General features: G+C 42.5%; 1 protein-coding gene across 1 annotated transcript; it reads right to left on the reverse strand.

The window, feature by feature from the left end:
- Positions 1–11,993: 11,993 nt before the first annotated feature.
- On the reverse strand, positions 11,994–12,713 carry LOC111166329 (diphthamide biosynthesis protein 3-like). The gene has a single exon (XM_089901076.1). The coding sequence runs from the start codon at positions 12,711–12,713 to the stop codon at positions 12,465–12,467; it is 249 nt and encodes an 82-aa protein (XP_089757202.1). The 3' UTR covers positions 11,994–12,464.
- Positions 12,714–20,828: the final 8,115 nt, after the last annotated feature.

Here is a 20,828-nt window from a genome sequence, read left to right on the forward strand (position 1 = left end):
AATGTTTTAAAAATTTTATTGATGTATAGTTGATTTACAATGTTGTGTTAATTTCTGCTGTACAGCAAAGTGATTCAGTTATACATATAAATATTCCTTTTCATATTCTTTTCCATTGTGGTTTATCACAGGATACTGAATATAGTTCCCTGTGCTATACAATAGGACCTTGTTGTTTATCCATCTTATATATAATAGTTTGCATCTGCTAATCCCAAACTCCCAATCCTTCCCTCCCCCACCCTTCTCCCCCTTGGCAACCACAAGTCTGTTCTCTAAATTGATTAGCAGTAATCTTTTGATGTTCCACTAACATGTTTCTTGTTTGTTTTTTTCAGCAAAAACTATATATCCTGGCTTCTCCCTTACCTCTTTGGAACAGTTCCTCAGAGTTATCTGAGAGACTGTCTCCCAAGCTATAGTCATCAGTAGGGTCATCAAATAAAACTTACCTCACTACTTCTAGGCTGTGTGGAGTTTTTTAGTCAACACTGTAAAAAGTTTAGGAAAAAAACATGGTAAAAAATCTTCAGGACCAAGGGCTAGGCAGAGTTTTTAGACTTGCCACCATAAGCACAATTCATACAAGGAAAACGTTGATAAACTGGATCTTATCAAAATGAAAACCTCTGGCTCTTCAGAAGACCCTGAGCAGAGGATGAAAAAAACAAGCTACAGGGTGGGAGAAAATGTTGGCAAACCACATACACAACACAGCCCTTGTATCTAGACTATATAGAGAATTCTCACAGCTCAACTGTTAAAAAAATATCCAATTAGAGAATAAGCAAAAGACAAGGTATTTCACTGAAGAGGATATGCAGATGGCAAATAAGCACATGAAAAGATATTCAGCATCATTAGCCATTAGGGAAATGCAAATTAAAACCACAATGAGATATCACTACACACCTCCGATGATGGCTAAAATAAAAAACAGTGACAACACCAAATGCTCTCAAGGAGGTGGAGAAACTGGATCTGCTCATACATTGCTGGCAGGAATGTAAAATGGTACAGCCACTCTGGAGAAGTTTGGCTTCTTATAAAACTAAACATGTGCTTACCACATGACCAGCAATTGCACTGTTGGGTGTTTATCCCAGAGAAAATGACTTACGTTCTGTTCACACAAAAACTTGTACACAAATGTTTATAGTGTAAGTAGATAGGATAAGGGGTCCCCAGAGAAAGAGAACTGACCTTGGTTTTTTTTGTTTGTTTGTTTGTTTTTTACTTTAAGAGAAGCCATTTTTGGCCTAAGCCACTTTGTGATCCAAGCCTGGCCACAATTCTTGCCCTCAAAGAGGTCTCAGTAATTAATGATTTAAGGGAACTAAAGAATGCAGGAACAAAGGGAAAGCAATCAGGAAACAATAGCTCAGTAATAAAAGAGTCCTAATTCCTCCCCTTAATTCCTCCTAGTTCTTCCTATATCCAAGGGACATACATAACAATCTAATAACATATCTCTGAGTTCTACAGGAACTAAGGCCCCCACCCAGCTGGAGGACGGTAACTACAGGCTGAGATCCCAGACTGGTCAAAACGTAAGTAATAATAATATTGACCTTTACTGAACCTAATGACTTCAGTCAACTAAAGCTTGGACTCTGTTAACCTTTGTCCCAATTCTATGCTAAATTCTCCTCTGCTCAAGCCCCTTCATGAATACGCATGTACCCTTAGCTTAAAACTTCCACAGTTTTGCTGTTGGGGAGATACTGCTTTGGGAAAGATCCCTGGTGTTCTCCTTACTTGCTGTAAGTAATAAAGTCTTCCTTCTCCCTCTCTTTGACCTGGTTGTGTCTTTTGGCTTGCACCCACCAAGAGGCAAACCCAGTTTTCGGATAACAATAGCAGCATTTGTAATAGACCAAAACTGGAAACAACCCAAATGTCCATGATTCACTTTGCTGTACACATAAAATTAACACAACATTGTAAAACAAGTATACTCCAATAAAAATTAAGAAAAAAAAGAAAAACTATGGTCCATCCATACCGTGGAACACTACACAACAATAAAAAACGAAACTACTGATACATGCAACAACTTGGGCAGATCTCAAGAGAATTATGCTGACTAAAAAAAGCCAATCACAGGGCTTCCCTGGTGGCACAGTGGTTGAGAGTCCGCCTGCTGATGCAGGGGACACGGGTTCGTGCCCCGGTCAGGGAGGATCCCACATGCCGCGGAGCGGCTGGGCCCGTGAGCCATGGCCGCTGAGCCTGCGCGTCCGGGGCCTGTGCTCCGCAACGGGAGAGGCCACAACAGTGAGAGGCCCGCGTACTGCAAAAAAAAAAAAAAAAAAGCCAATCACAAAAAAATTACTTACTATATTATCGCATTTATATAACATTCTCTTTTTTTTTTTTTAACATTCTTGAGATAACAAAATTATAGAGATAGAGAATAGACTGGTGGTTGCCAGGAGTTAGTGACTGGGGAGAGGGCATGGGTATGTCCTAAAAAGGTAGCACAAGGGAGTCTTATGGTAATGGAATCGTTCTGTATCTTGATATTGGTGGCAGTTACATGAATCTGTTACTGAAAGCTCGGCCTCTCTGTACAATAGTGCTGAATTGAATCTCAGAGACAGAGTTTTGGGTGAAGCAGAAAAAGATAGTGGTATTGCTTTGCCAGGCAAAGGGAGACATGCTGGGCTGCTGCCTCGAAAAACTATGTGTTCCAACCCCAGAGGATTTGATGAAGGTTTTATAACTGTGGTTCAAGGGTGGGGTCTCTGACAAGATCAGGGTGTATGTAGGGCCTGTACTCCTTTAATCTCATCTCAGGTAGCTGCTCTCCTAATCTTGATGAGCTTCTCTGGTCCCTTTAATCTTGCCTTGGGTGGTTTCTTGGCTGCTCCTCCCTTGATTAACAACTGTTCAAATCCGCCCTTTGGAACTCAGGGAAGGTCATGGAGGCTGGAGTCTTGCCTACAAAAAATGAGGGACAAAAGGGCCTCCATGCTGAGAGCCCCACAGGGCCCCACTCGGTTTCAAATCTACACATGTGACAAAGTTGCACAGAACTATACACATGCCAAAAAAATGAGTGCATGTAAAACTGATGAGATTTGAATAAATTCTATGACATGACATATACCTATGTCAATTTCCTGGCTTTGATATTATACTACAGTTATACAAGATGTTACCATTAGAGGCAATGGCTGAAGGATACATGGGATTTCCTCATACCTATTTTTTTGCAACTTCCCATGAATCTATAATTATTTCAAAATTTTAGCAATTTCTAAACAGAGTCAGAAAAACTGGTTGAGACTATAGTAGTAGTGTTGCCAAGTCCAAGCTTGCTCTGCTCACCGCATGACAGGCCAATAAATTAGGAGATGAGCTGTTGAGGCAAGGAATAGAGACTTTATTTGGAAAGCCAGGCATCTGAGAAGATGGCGGACTAGTGTCCTAGAGTACCATCTTCTCAGGGTATAGATGCTAGTTTCTTTTATAGAACAGAGAGGCAGAGGAGTTGAGGAAATAAAGTAAAAAGGCCATAAGCCTTGCAAAACATCTCCTCTCCTGGTTTTGGCCAGCCTCGGCGAGGGGATGTGTTAATTTCTTCTTTTTTGCGCCCATTCACAGGTGGACAGGGTCAGGGTGTTTCCCTGAGAGCTGAACAAAGGCACTTTAGTTTAACATTCAGGCAGAGGAGCAGGGTTCCCCAAGGCAGGCCATTATGTATGCCTATAGCTATAGACAGAACAAAAGCAGTGGAAAGCAAGGGTCAAGGTAAAATAAACAGATCCAACATGGAGTCAGATTTTGTTCTTCCATGTTACAGTTCCCCACTGTCAACGTCCATTCTACAATCTTGCAGGATAAGGGGAAACGACCGCTCTAACTGCTTCCTGCCGTGTAGGGGGGTGATGAGGGGTGATCATGGAATGGAAATGATCAGCCCTGGGCAGGGAATAATTCTCAGAATTTTTAGCAAGTAGTACAACTCTCAGTTATTGGAACTTGATTCTGTGTTTTTCAGTAGAACAGGGTTAAACAAGTAGATTGACCCACCTTCTCCAGCTATAAGGAAATTACAGTCTCAAGTCAAGGAATTTAGCACTTTTCTATGCATAGGAAGATGCAAGAGTCTGGGCTCACTGAAATCATTCCTTTGATATGCACCTCACCTATCTGGGGCCAGTATCCTGTGCTTTTACATCCTGAGTTTCCTCAAGGCTCACCATAGGGAGTGGCTGCAGTCTGATGGCTGCTAGATGGCAAGTACTTTTTCCTTCCTGAGTTCCCTCAGAGATCACCAGCTCACCATCGGTGGTGGCTGCAGTTTGCTGATGACTGTGACGTCCTTTGTTTATGGATATGGCAGGAAATATTCCATTTCTCAGATCCTCCTCTTGGTCAGGAATTTGACCAATATTTGGGAGACAATTCATGACCAAATTTTGTCCCGTGGTGCTGAGGTCATCCCAGATCAGGCGAAATTCCTGTTGATATGCCACTCTACATGCTATTTCTGGATTAGGCCCTGTTGATAATTAAAAATTCTCTGGACCCGCTGTCTTACTAGTCTATTATGATCCAGGAAATGTTTTTCCTTATTGCTCCTTCCCATACTTAGAATCACACTATTACAATTATTCTATAAAAGTCATAAATATGATCTATTTCCTCAAGATGTTTAGCCATCATCAATTTTGTTGGAGGCCTGGTTACACACTGAGTACTGTAAGAGACAACAATCTTATAAAATAGACAGGATATAAGTAATGCAGCTGGTAACACTGACAAAGTCATAGTGCAGCAGGGAGACACAAAGCATAAACAATTTGGAAACAAAGAACAAATTAAAACATGGAATCCAGTTACAATAAATCATCAAGTCCACAGGAGAGCCAGCTGGAGAAGCCAAATTCTGGCAGGATCAGGTAGAGAGAAAAAAGTAAATGTTTCATCTTTGTTTACAAGGGTATACTTTATCAACTTGTAGGTCATAGCATAAGAGAAAAAGTTTTTCTGGAAAACAAAGATTAAGGCTAGTATATTTCCCAAAGTCATAAAGTTATAAGTCATATTCATCAGTTCACTCAGTCCCATGTAATTAATTCCTGTTGATCTGGCTAAAGTAATCAGGTTTTCCATTAGTTTTGTCATATGTTACCCAGTCCAGTGGTATTACCTAAATGCTATCAGAAACTTATATTTGTTAAAAAAAAAGTTCCTTTTTATGAATCTTCTTGAAAATCTTCATTTTGTAAAAGCATCAAGACAAAACTTAAAATAGCATGGTTAAAGATTTGAGTACAATGCAATCAGCAAGAAACTTGGATATTTCTGTAACATAAAACCAACCAGCTCTGGGACTTCCCGGGTGGTCCAGTGGGTAAGATGCCACACTCCCAATGCAGTGGCCCTGGCTTCGATCCCTGATCGGGGAACTAGATCCCACATGCATGCCACAACTAAGAGTCCACATGCTGCAACTAAGAAGTCTAAATGCCGCAACTAAGAAGCCCACATGCCGCAACTATGAGTCCACATGCTGCAACTAAAAAAAGATCCCACATACTGCAACAAAGATCCCGCGTGCTGCAACAAAGACGGAGTGCAGCCAAAATAAATAAATTAATTAATTAATTAAATATTTTTTAAAATGAAAAAATAAAACCAGCCCTGAGACATACTTTGGGTTTTTTGGGGGGGATTTTATCTAGCTATTCAATAAACTTCCATCACAAATTAGCATAACTCTAGAACTTGAAGTTACCAAATATCTGGAAAGATCATTTTTTAAAATTAATTTATTTATTTATTTTGGCTGCGTTGGGTCTTCGTTGCTGCATGCAGGCTTTCTCTGGTTGTGGCTAGCAGGGGCTACTCTTGTGGTGCGCAGGCTTCTCATTGTGGTGGCTGCTCTTGTTGCATAGCATGGGCTCTAGGCGCGCAGTCTTCAGTAGTTGCGGCACACGGGCTCAGTAGTTGTGGCTCGCAGGCTCTAGAGCACAGGCTCAGTAGTTGTGGCTCACGGGCTTAGTTGCTCCGCGACATGTGGGATCTTCCCAGACCAGGGCACGAACCCGTGTCCCCTGCATTGGCAGGCAGATTCTTAACTGCTGCGCCACCAGGGAAGCCCTGGAAAGATCATTTTAAGTAGACATTTCTAAAATATAATTATTTTTAAAGAGTTTACCCAAAGGTTCTTATCTCATTTACATTTACTTTAAAGTTTAATTATATCAAGTTATTTTCCTTGCAACAGATGTAATAAGGTCTTATTTGATTCCTAGGTACAATAAAGTATTATACTTAATATTAATGACTCTAAAGACATGTTTATATTAATTAGATCAACAAACAAACTTTAATACAGGTATCAACTTAATATTGAATATTTCCCAGTACCCATGAACCTGAAAGTCATTTTGGCTGGTTTCTTTATATTTAATTTGTAAGCGCTTACTTTTAAATTGAATAAAACTCTTTATAAACTCAGTTTTGATAATATTTTTCAGAGGTAGAGATATCTCATATGTATAATGTATACACAGACATGTAATATAAACAAGCCCCCTTTCTGTTCCAGCAAAGAAAGGACACGGTGAGGAACATACAGTGGTGGGTTGCCCCAGGGTAAACTTCTCAGCTTCCTGAAGTACCTCACAAGTAGCTGCTACAGCTCCAAGGCAAGGGAGCCATCCCTTAACAATCTGTTCTAGTCGTTTAGAGAAGTAGGCAATGGGTCGAGGGATATTCCCCAGAGTTTGAATTAATACCCCAAGGCTTCTGCCTTGTCTCTCATGTACAGACAGTTTGAAAGGTTTCTTTAAGTCCAGTAGTTCCAAAGCCAGGGCTGATACTAACTTCCTTTTCATTGTTTCAAAGGCTGTTTGGCACTCTTCAGTTCAAGTAAGGGGCTCAAGATCATGTCCCTTCAGTGCCTCCTAGAGGGGTGTTACTGTGAGTCCATAGTTTGGATCCAAATCTGACAGAGCCCTGACAGTCCCAGAAAACCTCTCAGTTGTCTGCGGGTCTTGGGTGCTCCCAAGCCTGCAGTTGCCTGCTTTCTGTCGGGCAAAAGATCCCACTGTCCTTGGGAGAGGACAAAGCCCATATACATGACTTGCTGTTTGCAAATCTGGGCTTTTTTCTGGGAGACATTATATCCAAAATTGGCCAAATAGTTCAGGGTTCTGATGGTATTTTGTAGACATTTATCATATGTAGGACTCACTATGAGCAAGTTGTCCACATATTGGAGTAAGAGTCCTTCATCCAGTATTGTTTCTAAGATCTCCAGCCAACGTCTCCCCAAACAAGGTAGGCGAATTCTTAAATCCTTGAGGCAGGACGGTCCAACAATACTGTTGGACTACCTGTGTTTCTGGGTCCTGCCATTTAAAAGTAAACAGCTGCTGTGATTCTTCTGCAATAGGAATGCAGAAAAAAAGCATCTTTTAAGTCAAGGACTGAGAACCAGCCGCAGTCTCCCGGAATAGCTATGAGCAGAGTGTATGGATTAGGCACCACAGCGCGTAAGTTTTGGAGTACTTCAGTAATAGCCCTCAAATATTGGACAAAGTGATACTCTGCTGAGTTTGGCCTTTTGACTGGGAGGATAGAGGTGTTATGTGGGGACCCACAAGGTTTAATCAGTCCTGTTTTCAAAAACTTTTCCAGAGTTGGCTGAATTCCCTTTTGGGCCTCTTGTCTGGGAGGATATTGTTTTAGATTAGGTGTCCCAGCATCCCTTTTACAAAGGAGATTTTGTCCCAAAAGGGGGATTGGACGCTCTGGATGTTTCAGGGTGAGGTCCCCTAGTTGGCATTCTAGAGGTTGTACTTCTCCAGAAACTCCCATGACTGGGATAGACTGAGATGTTTTCTGTGCCAACTTGGTATTTACCGCAGAATATGTATGTGACACCTATATCTATTAGAAAGTCAATCAACTTGCTCCCCACTGTCAGATTACCTGGGGCTCCTGTGGGGAAATTAGAATCGGACGCCTCAAGTCCAAGGGAGTCCCCAGGGCTCTTCATTTATTATCAGAGTGTTCCTCTCTTTCTACTATATGAGAAGCTCTTGTCTCCTTTTCATGATTTTCTTTCTTTTTCTTTAGTCTAGGGCAATCTTTTCTCCAATGCCCTTCCTCCTTGCAATAAGCACATTGTTCCTTCCCCAATGGTGGCTTACCTTCCATTAGGTTACTTGCCTTCTGGGAATTCAATGCTGCTGCCAGAAAAGCTGCATTCCGTTCTGCATCTTCTTGCTTCTGTTGTTGTTCCCTGTTGTTGAATACTTCAAAGGTAACATATACTAATTGAGAAGGGTTCATTCCAAATGCACCATCTAACTTCTGTAATTCTCTTATATCTGAGGTACTTTGCCTGATGAAGGTCATATTTATCATCCTTACATTCTCAGGGGCCTCAGGGTCTGCATCCGTATAGCACCTATAAGCTTGATAAACCCTTTGTAGAAACTCTGATGGATCCTCATTTGGTTTTTGTTTTATCTCCTGAATTTTGTTTAAGCTCTTTTGTCTAGGTCCCCCCTTGGGTTTTCTTCCAGACCACTGTACGATAAGGTGGCAGCCCTCTGACTCCTTTTCCTCCTGATGCAATAGCATAAATGCTTCTACATTGGAATTTCAACACTTTTCCCTGCCCTTTTGCAAAACACTTCTAATTGCAAGATTGTATTATAATTGAGTGAGCCATTCAGGGGCCATCGCTCCTCTGATCCTAACATATATTAGGTCCACACTCTATTACAACAGTATATCATCTCTTTGTTAGTCATAGGCTCATGGCTATGTTTTGCCCATTTATTTAATATACACCTCAAAGGGCTCTCCTTCAGGATAGAGGGACTATTTCCCATTTTTATACGTTTGATAACACCAAAAGACACAAACAAATTTTTTCTTTAAATGCATTTATTTATTTTTGGCTGTGTTGGGTCTTTGTTGCTGTGTTGGGTTTTTGTTGCTGTGTGTGGGTTTTCTCTAGTTGGCGGCAAGCAGGGGCTACTCTTCATTGCAGTGTGCAGGCTTCTCACTGTGGTGGCTTCTGTTGTTGTGGAACATGGGCTCTAGGCACACGGGCTTCAGTAGTTGTGGCGCAGAGGATTAGTTGCTCCGTGGCATGTGGGATCTTCCCGGACCAGGGCTTGAACCCATGTCCCCTGCATTGGCAGGCGGATTCTTAACCAGTGTGCCACCAGGGAAGCCCTGCCACAAACAAATTCTAACGCAAAAAGCACAAACAAATTCCAATGCAAAAAGCACAAACAAATTCCAACATCGATGCACACAAAACAAAAAGCAAATGAACTGGTTCCCAAATCAGGTAGAGTCAAAAAACAACTCCCCTCTCCAACAGGGTACCCCAATCAAATGCAAAACAAATTGGCTTGTCCTGTAAAGGGAAAACCCAAATTGAGGGGAGAATCTGTCCCCCGTTGTACACACCAGAACGACTTACCCTACAAAGGTCGAGTCCATCAACTCGCAGAAGTTTGTCAATTCCTTGCTCCAACTGCCAAGTGCTGGGGTAGCCAGTGCCGCTTCAGGGAATTTTGAAGGCAAGATCCTCAGGACAAATGGTCCTGGCAGCTGCTAGGACCTTGCCCCAAAATTCCCTGACTAGGGCTGGCTAGCCACAAGCAGCAAGGCTCCTGGCTGGCTAAGCCAAATTTGTTACTGAGTCCAAGCTCACTCTGCTCACCACATGACAGGCCAATAAATTGGGAGATGAGGTGTTGAGGCAAGGAATAGAGACTTTATTTGGAAAGCCAGGCATCTGAGAAGATGGTGGACTAGTGTCCTAGAGTACCATCTTATCAGGGTGTGGATGCTAGTTTCTTTTATGGAACAGAGACGGGGAGGAGGTAAGGAAGTAAAGTAAAAAGGCCATAAGTCTTGCCAAACATGTCCTGGTTTTGGCCAGCCTTGGGGAATGTGTTAATTTTTTCTTTTCTGCTGCCATTCACAGGGGGACAGGGTCAGGGTGTTTCCCTGAGAGCTGAACAAGGGCACTTTAGTTTAACATTCAGGCAGAGGAGCAGGGTTCCCCAAGGCAGACCATTATGTGTGCCTATAGCTATAGACAGAACAAAAGCAATGGAAAGTACGGGTCAAAGTAAAAGAAACAGATCCAACATGGAGTCAGATTTTGTTCTTCCCTGTTACAGTAGTCCAAGTGGGAGATGATGGTGGTTTGCAATAAGTGGTGACAAAAGAGAGAAAGAAAAGTAGTTAGTTACAGGGTATATATTTAAGGTTGAGCCTGAAACAGGAGGGAAGGGGACAGGGCACAACCCTTAAAGAATGACATAGCCATTGAGGATCTGACATAAACTGGTTCAAACCAACTAGGCCCAAGGTGGTGGAAGATTCAACTTCCAGTAAACCTTGAGCCTCATTATACACTCATTGTAATACATTAGCATGCTAAACAACTCACCGACAGGCACAATGACAGTTCCAAGGCCAACTATAAAGGCCAAAAACAGGCAGGTAGCCTAATTCCTGGAAATCCCCACCCGTTCCCCAAAATAGTTGGAATAATCCTCTCACTTGTTAGGCTATGAAATTACCCAGCCCATAAAAACTAACCACCCCATATTTCCAGGCTGTGCTCACCTTCTGAGATGGACCGCATTCTGTCTATGAAATGTGTATCTCTCGGCCTCTCACCTTCTGAAGTGGCCCACACTCTGTCCATGGAGTGTGTATCTCCCTAAATAAACCTGCCTTCTCACTTAGTTCTCGCTTAGCCCCCTTGCCTGCCCACTTACATCCCTCACAAGCATCCTATATTAATAAATCTACTCCTTACCCATCACTTTGCCTCTCACAGAATTCCTTCTGTGCTGAGACATAAAGAACCTGAGCTTCAGTAAGTCCTGACACTAGGTGAGTGGTTTTAATTAAAAGACAGTGGATTTGAGTCCAAATCTGAGTTTTGGCTGAGTAAAAGTCTCAGCCTGTGGGTTCAAGTCCCAATCTGAGTTTTGGCTGCGTTCGAATCCCACATGAGTTGTGTGGTTTCAAGCCTATACACAGATCTTGCTGATGGATAGGATGTGGGGCATGAGAGAAAAAAAAATAGATGTTGACTCCTAGTTTTCTTTTTTCTTCTTCTTCTTCTTCTTCTTTTTTTTTTGGTAGAGGGTGCATTAAATACCAGCTCACTAGAGTTATTTAAAAAGCACCTTTTTAGGGTTTGGGGTCCACTGTACTAGGACTTCTAAAACCTCTGTGTACAAAGGAATCACTGGGAATTTGTTAAACTGCAAATTCTATTTTATTTTATTTAATTTATTTATTTTTGGCTGTTTTGGGTCTTCTTTGCTGCACGTGGGCTTTCTTTAGTTGCGGTGAATGGGGGCTACTCTGTTGCAGTTCGTGGGCTTCTCATTGCAGTGGCTTCTCTGGTTGCGGAGCATGGGCTCTATGTGTGCGGGCTTCAGTAGTTGTGGAGTGTGGACTCAGTAGTTGTGGCTCACTGGTTCTAGAGCTCAGGTTCAGTAGTTGTGGCACACGCGTTTAGTTGCTCCGTGGCATGTGGGATCTTCCCGGACCAGGGCTCGAACCCGTGTCCCCTGCATTGGCAGGCAGATTCTTAACCACTGTGCCACCAGGGAAGTCCCCTCCCTTTTTTTTTTTAAGATTCCTAATGACTTTGAGGTAGATGATGCTGTTGTCAGATAATAAAGTAATTAGGTGTAAGATATAAAAATAATAAAACTGGGATTTGCCTGGTGGTCCAGTGGATGAGAATCCAGCTTCCAATGCAGGGGACGCGGGTTCAATCCCTGGTCCGGGAAATAAGATCCCACGTGCCGGGCCAGCTAAACCCACGCACCGCAACTAGGGAGAAGCCCGCACACCACAACTACTGAGCCCGTGTGCTCTGGAGCCTACACGCCACAACTAGAGAAGCCTGTGCACAGCAACCAGAGAGAAGCCTGAAACGAAGAGCCCGCGCACCACATTTGAGACCCAGTGTAGCCAAAATTTAAAAAATAAATAAACTAATTTTAAAAATATAAATTAAAAATAAAACTGAGGGAAAGAAAGCACTGATTTGAAATTATCTTCCTTTAAGTTCGCATGGAAAATTAAGAAAACTTCCAATTCAAAGCTCTGAGCACAAAATCCAGGTATGTCATGTGGTGGACTTGCTTCTTCAACTGGACCTTAATTCTGCAGCCAATACAAAGAATCCACACTCTAATGAACAGCAAGCTACAAATGATTGTCGGGAATTCCCTGGCAGTCCAGTGGTTAGCACTCTGCACTTCCATTGCAGGGGGCACGGGTTTGATCCCTGGTCAGGGGAACTAGGATCTCGCAAGCCCCATGGCACGACCAAAAAAAAAAAGATTCTCCCCATGAAGAAGCCAGTGACTTTGCATTTGATTTTTCCAGCTTGGTTAATTCCCAAAAGTTCAGGCTTTGGAGTCCTAAAGTCTTCTTTAGCATTTAACTAGTTTTTTGCTGGTGGAAGGGGCTGGGACTGTCTCTCCACACATAAGCTGATCTTTGTCATAAATCACTTTTATAATGAGAGAGCAGCTAGGGCACTTTACCACATCTTCCCCATTTGTCAAATCTTCCCAGGTGATGCAGAAGTTACCCCCACACGGGCAGGGGTAGGAGTACCTCTCTGAGTCCTTCTCATATTGGAAGTCCTCGATCTCTACCTCATCGTGAAACACCGCCATCATCGCTGGGGCCAGTAGAGGTCTGTCACCTCCCCCGTCCTACCCAGGCTGGGGTTGGTCCAACTTCTCAGGCCTGGCCTAGCTGGGCCTATTCTCATTCTTTAGGTGACGAAACTGAGGCTCATGGAGGGTGGGTAACTTGCTCAAGGTCAGATAGCTAGAAGAGGTAGAACCAGGATTTAAACCAATCAGTACAGGGTCAAAGCCTGGGCCCTAACCACATGTGTGCTGCTTCACTCTGAAAAAGGTTTCATTCCCAGGTTTCACTTCCATGGGGGGGGGGGGATCACTATGGGGTCCAAAGAAATCATAATTCCAGACCAATACTCTAATACGGTGGAAAGAAAAGAATTGATTCAGGTCATGACTGTCCTGTTACTAATGATTTAAGGAATCAGAGCAAGTAATGCATTATGCCTGTGTATGAGAAATGGAAAGGCATCTGAGCATGCAGCGCTAAGAGAGTATATTCATGACACTAATTGGGAATGGGCCCCCAGGGAATCTTCCCTGCTTATAAGCAAGAATGAAGTATGAACCCTTCCACCTTTGACTCCAGAGTCAAACTACAAATCAGATAGCAGGATCATTTGGTGAAGGTAATTGCCTCTGTTTCACAAAAACTATACGCAGATCATCTCTCTGCTTCTGGCTCTAGAGTGCGGAAGGAAGAACTACCTCCTCAACCTTCTGAGTGAGGCTCTGATCACTGAGGGAGGGAGAGGGAGAGTTTTTTGGGAAACCTGCATTATTTGCTGATTGGGGAAGGAAGTTGTGAGAGACTCCTCACAGTCTGGTGCAACAACCATACGAAGAGGGCTCTATTCTAATTTCTATTTTACAGATGGGGAAACAGAGGCACCAGGAAAGTTAAATAACTTACCCAAGGCTGCAAAACTAATTCACAGCAGAGCCAGGCTGTGAATCCATCTTACTCTTGCTCCAGAGCTCACATGCTTGATTACCATGCTATACAGCATAGAATACGATGTCTTCAGAAATCATAGACTTCCCTGGCCCAATGAGACCTTAAGGATCACACCCCAACCCAAATTCCATCAGTCATCTTTGTCCTTCTATTCATTTATATTGCCTCCCTTTGACGTCCCTGTGTTTTCTGCTCTTGCCTGTGAACAATGACACTAATACCATTGATCTTGTCTCCAAAAACTCCTCAGTCCCATTTATTTTTACATTCTCTTACAACCCTCCTCTTGTCTCCATTTTGTTTCTTTCTTTTTTGTCTTGTCTCCAATTTCTAAACTTAGGTATAATAAAGCCTTTAGCAAAAACATGGACTTTGCCTATAACAGTCTTTCCACTTGCCTTGACCCTGATAGTTTTTCAGGCTAAAATTCTCTGGGGGAAGGATTATGTAGCTGAAGAGGCTCTGCATTCAGAGCAGTGATTTAGCGTTAATCTTTCTCTTGCTTTCATGTCCTCTGACTCTCCAGGACCCCCACTGGGAGCCTGTGACCTGCACATGGTATCTTTGGTCTTTACTGTTGAAGATTACGATACTAGACTTGTTAGGCAGTAGCTCTCCTTCTTCCCTTCAGCCTCTTCAAATTGCAGCTAAATGTAAATGTCTTATAATCTGTGATTTCTATAATGCTATGATTGTAGTGCCTTTTGTATTAGTCAGGATAGGCTGGGTTGTGCTGAAGAAAAAAATAATCACCGAATCTCCATGGCTTAATTTCTTAGTCCATTCAGATGTTATAACAAAAATACCAGAACTTCCCTGGCAGTCCAGTGATTAAGACTCTGTGCTCCCAATGCAGGGGGCATGGTTCAATCCCTGGTCAGGGAACTAAGATCCCACAAGCCGCATGATGCAGCCAAAAACAAACAAACAAACAAACAACAAACAAACATTTATTTCTCATAGTTCTGGAGATAGGCAAATCCAAGATCATGATGCCAATAGATTTGGTGTCTATTGAGAATCCCCTTCATTAATAGCAGTCTTCTCGCTGTAACCTCACACAGTGAAAGCAGCAACGTCTTTTTTACAAGGGCACTAATTCCATTCATGAGGGTGGAGCCCCTCCCAAAGGCTTCACCTCCTAATAACATTATCTAGGGTCTTAGGATTTCAACATATGAATTTCATTGTTGCGGGGGGGGCGGGGGGTGGGGGGGGGGAGAACATAAACATTTTGTCTATTGCACTGAACAAAACCAGACTTTCTCACTCACCTGAAATCTGTTGCAGGGACAGCACCTCTGTGGTTAGTTCTCACTCACCTGAAATCTGTTGCAGGGACAGCACCTCTGTGGTTAGTTGGAAAGAACCTGGTTCTTTCCAACATGTGGCTCTGCCACCTTAGTACACAGCCTACGTGCAGCACAACAGAGCAGAGAGAGCTGGAGGGTCATGCAGTCGCCCTTAAATGGTTGGTTTGGCCTGAAGGTGACACTTATCTCTGCTCCTTCCAGCCCATTGACTAAAACTAGTCAAATGACCCTGCCTAACTCTAAGGGAGCTAGGAAATAAGGAGGAACACAGGGCATTCTGTGAGCAGGAAATGTCTTTGCCTTCTTCTCATTATTGTATCATACACTGCAATCTTGTCTTTCTTTCCCAGTCTAGTCACAGCCTGTCCACTTGTACCGTGAACCTTCTACCTCTAAATCCACAAAGTATAGTTTAATCCAATTCTTGTCCTTTGGAGTGTTTCGTCTCCTGCCAGATTACACTGCCTTTGCTCTTTCACTGGTGTACATCACAGCTGCAGAGTTTTCTCCCTCATCCCCATTCCTACATTCGCATCTAGTCATTTTCCAGGATCTACCCAGCTGAGAATAGTCTGAAAAGACCCCCTAAACTTTCTGCAGTTAAAATTGAAATTATTAAGAACAAGAAACACTCTTTCTCTAGAGTGGAGAGAAGAAAGGGAGAGAGGGAAAACACTGAAGGAAAAAAAGCAGGTTGAATAAATCTTCTGGAGGTCAGGTCCAGGAGCCACCCTGGTCCACTGTTCCCTAGGACAGTTTAATGCAGGTCAGACAAAAAGATGTCTGGGAAAGGGCCCTAATGCTCTCTGCTCTCTCTGAGTTTTCCTCTTCCACAGTTTACTCATGTTCTGATCAAAATGAGCATTAGTGTCACGCTTTTGTTTTTAATAAACGTACTACAAGAGCAGTATTTAAGGGAATTTTTATAAAAGAAAATTTAATCCTGCCAACCTAAAAGTTATTGTTGTTTGCATACTTCTTTCCAATTGTAGGGGAGGAAAAATCTTTTCTTCTACCCATCGTCCATTCTCCAGCTAGGACCCAATAAATTAGACTGGCCAAAGACAGATTAACAAGAGAAAAACAGATGTTTATTCACATGTGTGTTGCACATGCACCTATGGCAGTACCCAGCGATGAGCTACCCGAAGGGGTAGCTAGCATTTGGGCTTATACCCCATCTCAGGCTAAACAAAGGAGAAGAAATTTGGGGCTTCAGGGCAGAGGAGTACGTTATGGGAAGGTGACCAGGAAAAGTGCAGTAAACAAGGGTTGTTTGGTAAGGTTTGTTATGTAGATTTAAGTGGGTGCCTTCTCCTTTAATAAGAGTTGTTAAGGGAATGGTCCAGTGCTTAGGACTCTGCGCTGAGGGCCTGGGAACTAAGAAGATCCTGCAAGCCTCAAGGCACAGCCAAAAAAAAAAAAAGTTAAAGAGTCCTCTTCTTCCTGGTTAGGAAGAGGGAGACACACAAATGGACATTTCCTTTACGAAAAGAAAATCTGTGTCCTGTTTTCAAGCTTTTCCTAAGTCTGCTTGTTTTCAATGGCCAAATTGATCCATTTGCCAAAGAGGCATATTTTGGTACCCTTCATAGCCTTTGTTTGTTTTAATATGTTTGTGATTATACCAAACAAGTATTTCCTTTTAAAGGGATGTATCCATGAGAAGAGAACACATAAGTGAATGACCTCGTCATTTATATTTTAGTAAGAATTAGCTTGAGGAGCCTTAGCCTTTTTTTCTTTTTCTTTAGCAACTGGTTGGGATTACTACACTAAAGCTTGTGTATAGAAGGAGCAACAGGGAAGCTGGTGGGCATGCGTACCTCGGTAAGAGACTTTGGGTAACCCATGGCAGCAAGCAGTCACTGGGTCTTGGGGAATGGAGGACCAACAGGGGTAGAATATGAGAATTAGAAAAAGCAGCAGGAAAGGGGAGTGGTTGGCTCCAAAAGAAACTTTGCCAGCCCAATGTTTTTTTTTTTTTTTTTTTTTTTTTTTTTTTTTGCGGTACGCGGGCCTCTCACTGTTGTGGCCTCTCCCGTTGTGGAGCACAGGCTTCGGACGCGCAGGCTCCGCGGCCATGGCTCACGGGCCCAGCTGCTCCACAGCATGTGGGATCTTCCTGGACCGGGGCACGAACCCATGTTCCCTGCATCGGCAAGCGGACTCTCAACCACTGCGCCACTAGGGAAGCCCTGTCCAATGATTTTAAGATCACAAATCTAGTGAACAGGATCTTGAAACTCACCTATTCCAACTCCCATCTTGTGTTTCCCTTGACTGCATCCTTGCCATTTGCTGCCAAAACTGGGCTTGACCAACTCCAGTGCTGGGGACTCCACTATTTCCCAAGATCCCCCCAACTGTTTTAGACAACTCTCACTCATTAAAAAAAAAAATTTTTTTTTTAAATTTTAGCTTTATTAAGCGTTTAAAATAAAGATCTTGGGCTTCCCTGGTGGCGCAGTGGTTAAGAATCCACCTGCTAATGCAGGGGACACAGGTTAGAGCCCTGGTCTGGGAAGATGCCACATGCCGCGGAGGAACTAAGCCTGTGTGCCACAACTACCGAGCCTGCGCTCTACTGAAGCCTGAGCGCCTAGAGCCCGCGCCGTATGCGAAGCCCGCGCACTGCAACAAAGGGTAGCCCCCGCTCGCTGCAACTATAGAAAGCCCACGTGCGGCAACGAAGACCCAACACAGCCAAAAATAATAAATTTTAAAAAATTTTAAAATAAATAAATAAAGATCTTATCTTGAGAAAAAAATGTACCTCCTTGTAGCTTTGATTATAAGCTGCCCTCTAGTCCTCCCCCTACATGAACTGCTGTTTCAAGACGGCTCCATAATCTCCTTGGAGGCCCTCTTAAATAGGGTAATCATGTCCAGTTCAAGCATTCTTCTCATGTCAACACTTCAAGTCCCATTTCCAACCAGGCCACTTTCCCCAGAGTATACCTGGCATTTGTAGTTTTCAAGGGATAATATCATCTTGCATCAACCTTAAGAAGAAAATGCAGAATCCTTCTGAGAATGGAGACACTGCTTCAGACACGCTAGGTGTGATTTTTGAAACAGTGACTTGTAGTAAGAAGAGATCCCCATAGGAGAGGGAGATGGGCTTGGCTCATTGCTAATAATTCTATATCAATTAATAATCTTAGCTTACATTTATTGAACATTTATGTGTCGGTCATTATTCTAGGTGCTTTATGTTTACTGTCTCATCAAATCCTCACAATAACCCTATGAGATGGGTCCTCTTATTCTCAACCTCATTTTATTTTTTATTTATTTTTTTTAAAGATTTTTTTTTGATGTGTACCATTTTTAAAGTCTTTATTGAATTTGTTACAATATTGCTTCTGTTTTCTGTTTTGGTTTTTGGCCATGAGGCATGTGGGATCTTAGCTCCCTGACCAGGGATTGAACCCGCAGCTTCTGCATTGGAAGGCAAAGTCTTAACCACTGGACCGCCAGGGAAGTTCCCTCAACCTCATTTTACAGATGAGGAAACTGAGGTACAAAGAGTAGCTTGCCCAAGATGTCACAGCTAGCAAGTGGCAGAAGCACAATTCAACCCCCAGCAGCTAATTCCAGACCTCTTGTACTCCTCAATCACTGTTGCTTACTGCTTCATGCCTGGTTAAGATTTTGAATTTTAATATTTTTTACAAAGCAGTAAAGAAAACATCCCTCTGAGTCTTGATAGTTTGATAGATTTGATAGTGAACAACAGAATGTTATTCCCTTATATGCAACATATACTTTACATCAGAACAGGACATCAGCCCAGGATATGTCCTCTTCTTTTAGACCTATGATCTTATGTCAAACATATGATATTATTTGGCTTTTGACCTAGGAATTTGACAAAAGGGAGGTCGAATGAGTCACTGAGCTAAGAGTCCAGAGCTCTAGATACTAATTCCAACACAGCCATAATTGTTTTTTACAGCCATAATTTTACATGTAACTGTGCCATGATTCCTCAATTTTAAAATGAGAGAATTGGACTCCACTCCACTCTAAGGGACCTCCAAATGCTGAAATCTTGTGTCCAAAGGAATGACTTTCCCACCGGGAGTTTCCAGCACTGTGGCAGAAGGAAAGGACAAATATATATCTAGAAAGAGGCAGACTCTCTGGTGCCTCTTGAGTCACACATATCAAACTGAAATGAACAAATGAGCATCTGTTCCCTGTTTCTGACGTGTAAAGCTGTCAATTGGCAATAGTTACTATGCTTAGGTTTTCAACTGGCTCTGTTGCCCCTACTAAAAATAAGCCACTGGTGTTAGGGCTGAGTCATTTTCATACATGAGTATGTGGAGGAAAAAAGTGACAAAGGTCATAAAGGAACTGTGGGTTATTTCCCTTCCAACCAGACACCACACCTTGTTCCCAAACAGTCCCTCTTTTTCTGTTTTATTTCAGATAAGCTGTATACCTTAAATAGAGAACATATTCAACAGTATGTTATTGTGTTTTCATTTGTTCATATCCTGTTCACTGCTTGTAGATTGGACTTTTCCTCAGAGCTGGGTTTTGTACTTTTCTGAGGAATAGAGGTTGATGTTAATATTTGCAACTGAACTTTACAGTTTACAAAGTGATTACATATACATAGTTTCTTTGGTCAGCCACCCCCTGGTGATGTGGCAACCTGAGCATAGGTCCCCAGCATCCTCTCCAGGTAGTAAAGTCTTATGGGGACAAGACCCATCCTGGGCAAAATTGTAAAGTAAGTTTGCCTTGTTTTAAGGTGGTCTTTCTCTTTAGTTTTGGGGGATTATTTCTCACCTTCTGGGCTCACCATTCCCCACCCTCCGTTCCTGTGGCCCTTGCCCTCATTCTGCTTTCTGCTCGAAGCTTCTCACTTTTTCAGCCTTTTTCTCCTAGCTCTAAAATGGAAGGAAAGTTGGAGGAGGAAAACACTAAAGTTCTTTCTTAATCTAACTGCTTTTTCCAAATATGCCTTTCTAAGGAGCAATAACAAACTCTAAAATTATCTCAGGATTCTTTCCCTTACTCAATAAAATTCCCCATTCACTCAGGGTTGCTGGTTTCAACTTGGTGGAAAACAGTTGACTAAACAAAATATAAAGGGTGAATACTGGATCATGTATTTCATAAAACAATTCTTCCTGGGAGTATTATCCACAAACAAGACTTAAGTACATTCATAAATTAATGACTGAGAATGGTTTGTCCAGCTACCGTCTTTCTTTGTGATCCATTCAGAAGCACCTCAAACCAAAAATGTCCAAAATGAACTTATTATTTTATTTTAAAAAGCTACTTTTCTGACAGCTACTCACCTGAGTCTGCCCGCTCTCCCCTTGAGAGTGTACTATCATTTAATAAATCCTTCCCGTGCTTTCTCGAGGAAGAAAAAAAAATTACTTTTCTTCTTGAATTAACTCTCTCTCTCTCTCTTTTTTTGGCTGCACCAGGCGGCTTGTGGGATGTTAGTTCCCTGACCAGGGATTGAACCTGGGCCCTTGGCAGTGAAAGCTCTGTGTCCTGACCACTGGACGGCCAGGGAATTCCCCTGAATTAACTCTCTTGATTGGTGATACCACCATTTACCCATTTGCCCAGACCAGAAACCTGTGGGTCCCCTTCTATCATCCTCTAAATCTACCAAGTTCTGTCCACTGGATTTCTAAAATATTTTTCACGCCCATACCTTTTTTCTTTTTTTTTTTCACGCCCATACCATTGCCATTGCCTTAACATAAAGGATGGAGAGGCAGGGAGGGAGATTAGGCAGATACAGATGGAATGCGAAGAGCAAGATGTAAGTAAGACCAATTTAAGTGCGTGCACCAAGACATTAGTCTGGCAAACCAGACAAAGTTCTTGACC

The sequence above is a fragment of the Delphinapterus leucas genome, chromosome 19 (assembly GCF_059928025.1).
Source record: "Delphinapterus leucas isolate spDelLeu-1000000601 "Yukka" chromosome 19, BTC_Dleu_Yukka2, whole genome shotgun sequence".
In the NCBI taxonomy this organism is placed as follows: domain Eukaryota; kingdom Metazoa; phylum Chordata; class Mammalia; order Artiodactyla; family Monodontidae; genus Delphinapterus; species Delphinapterus leucas.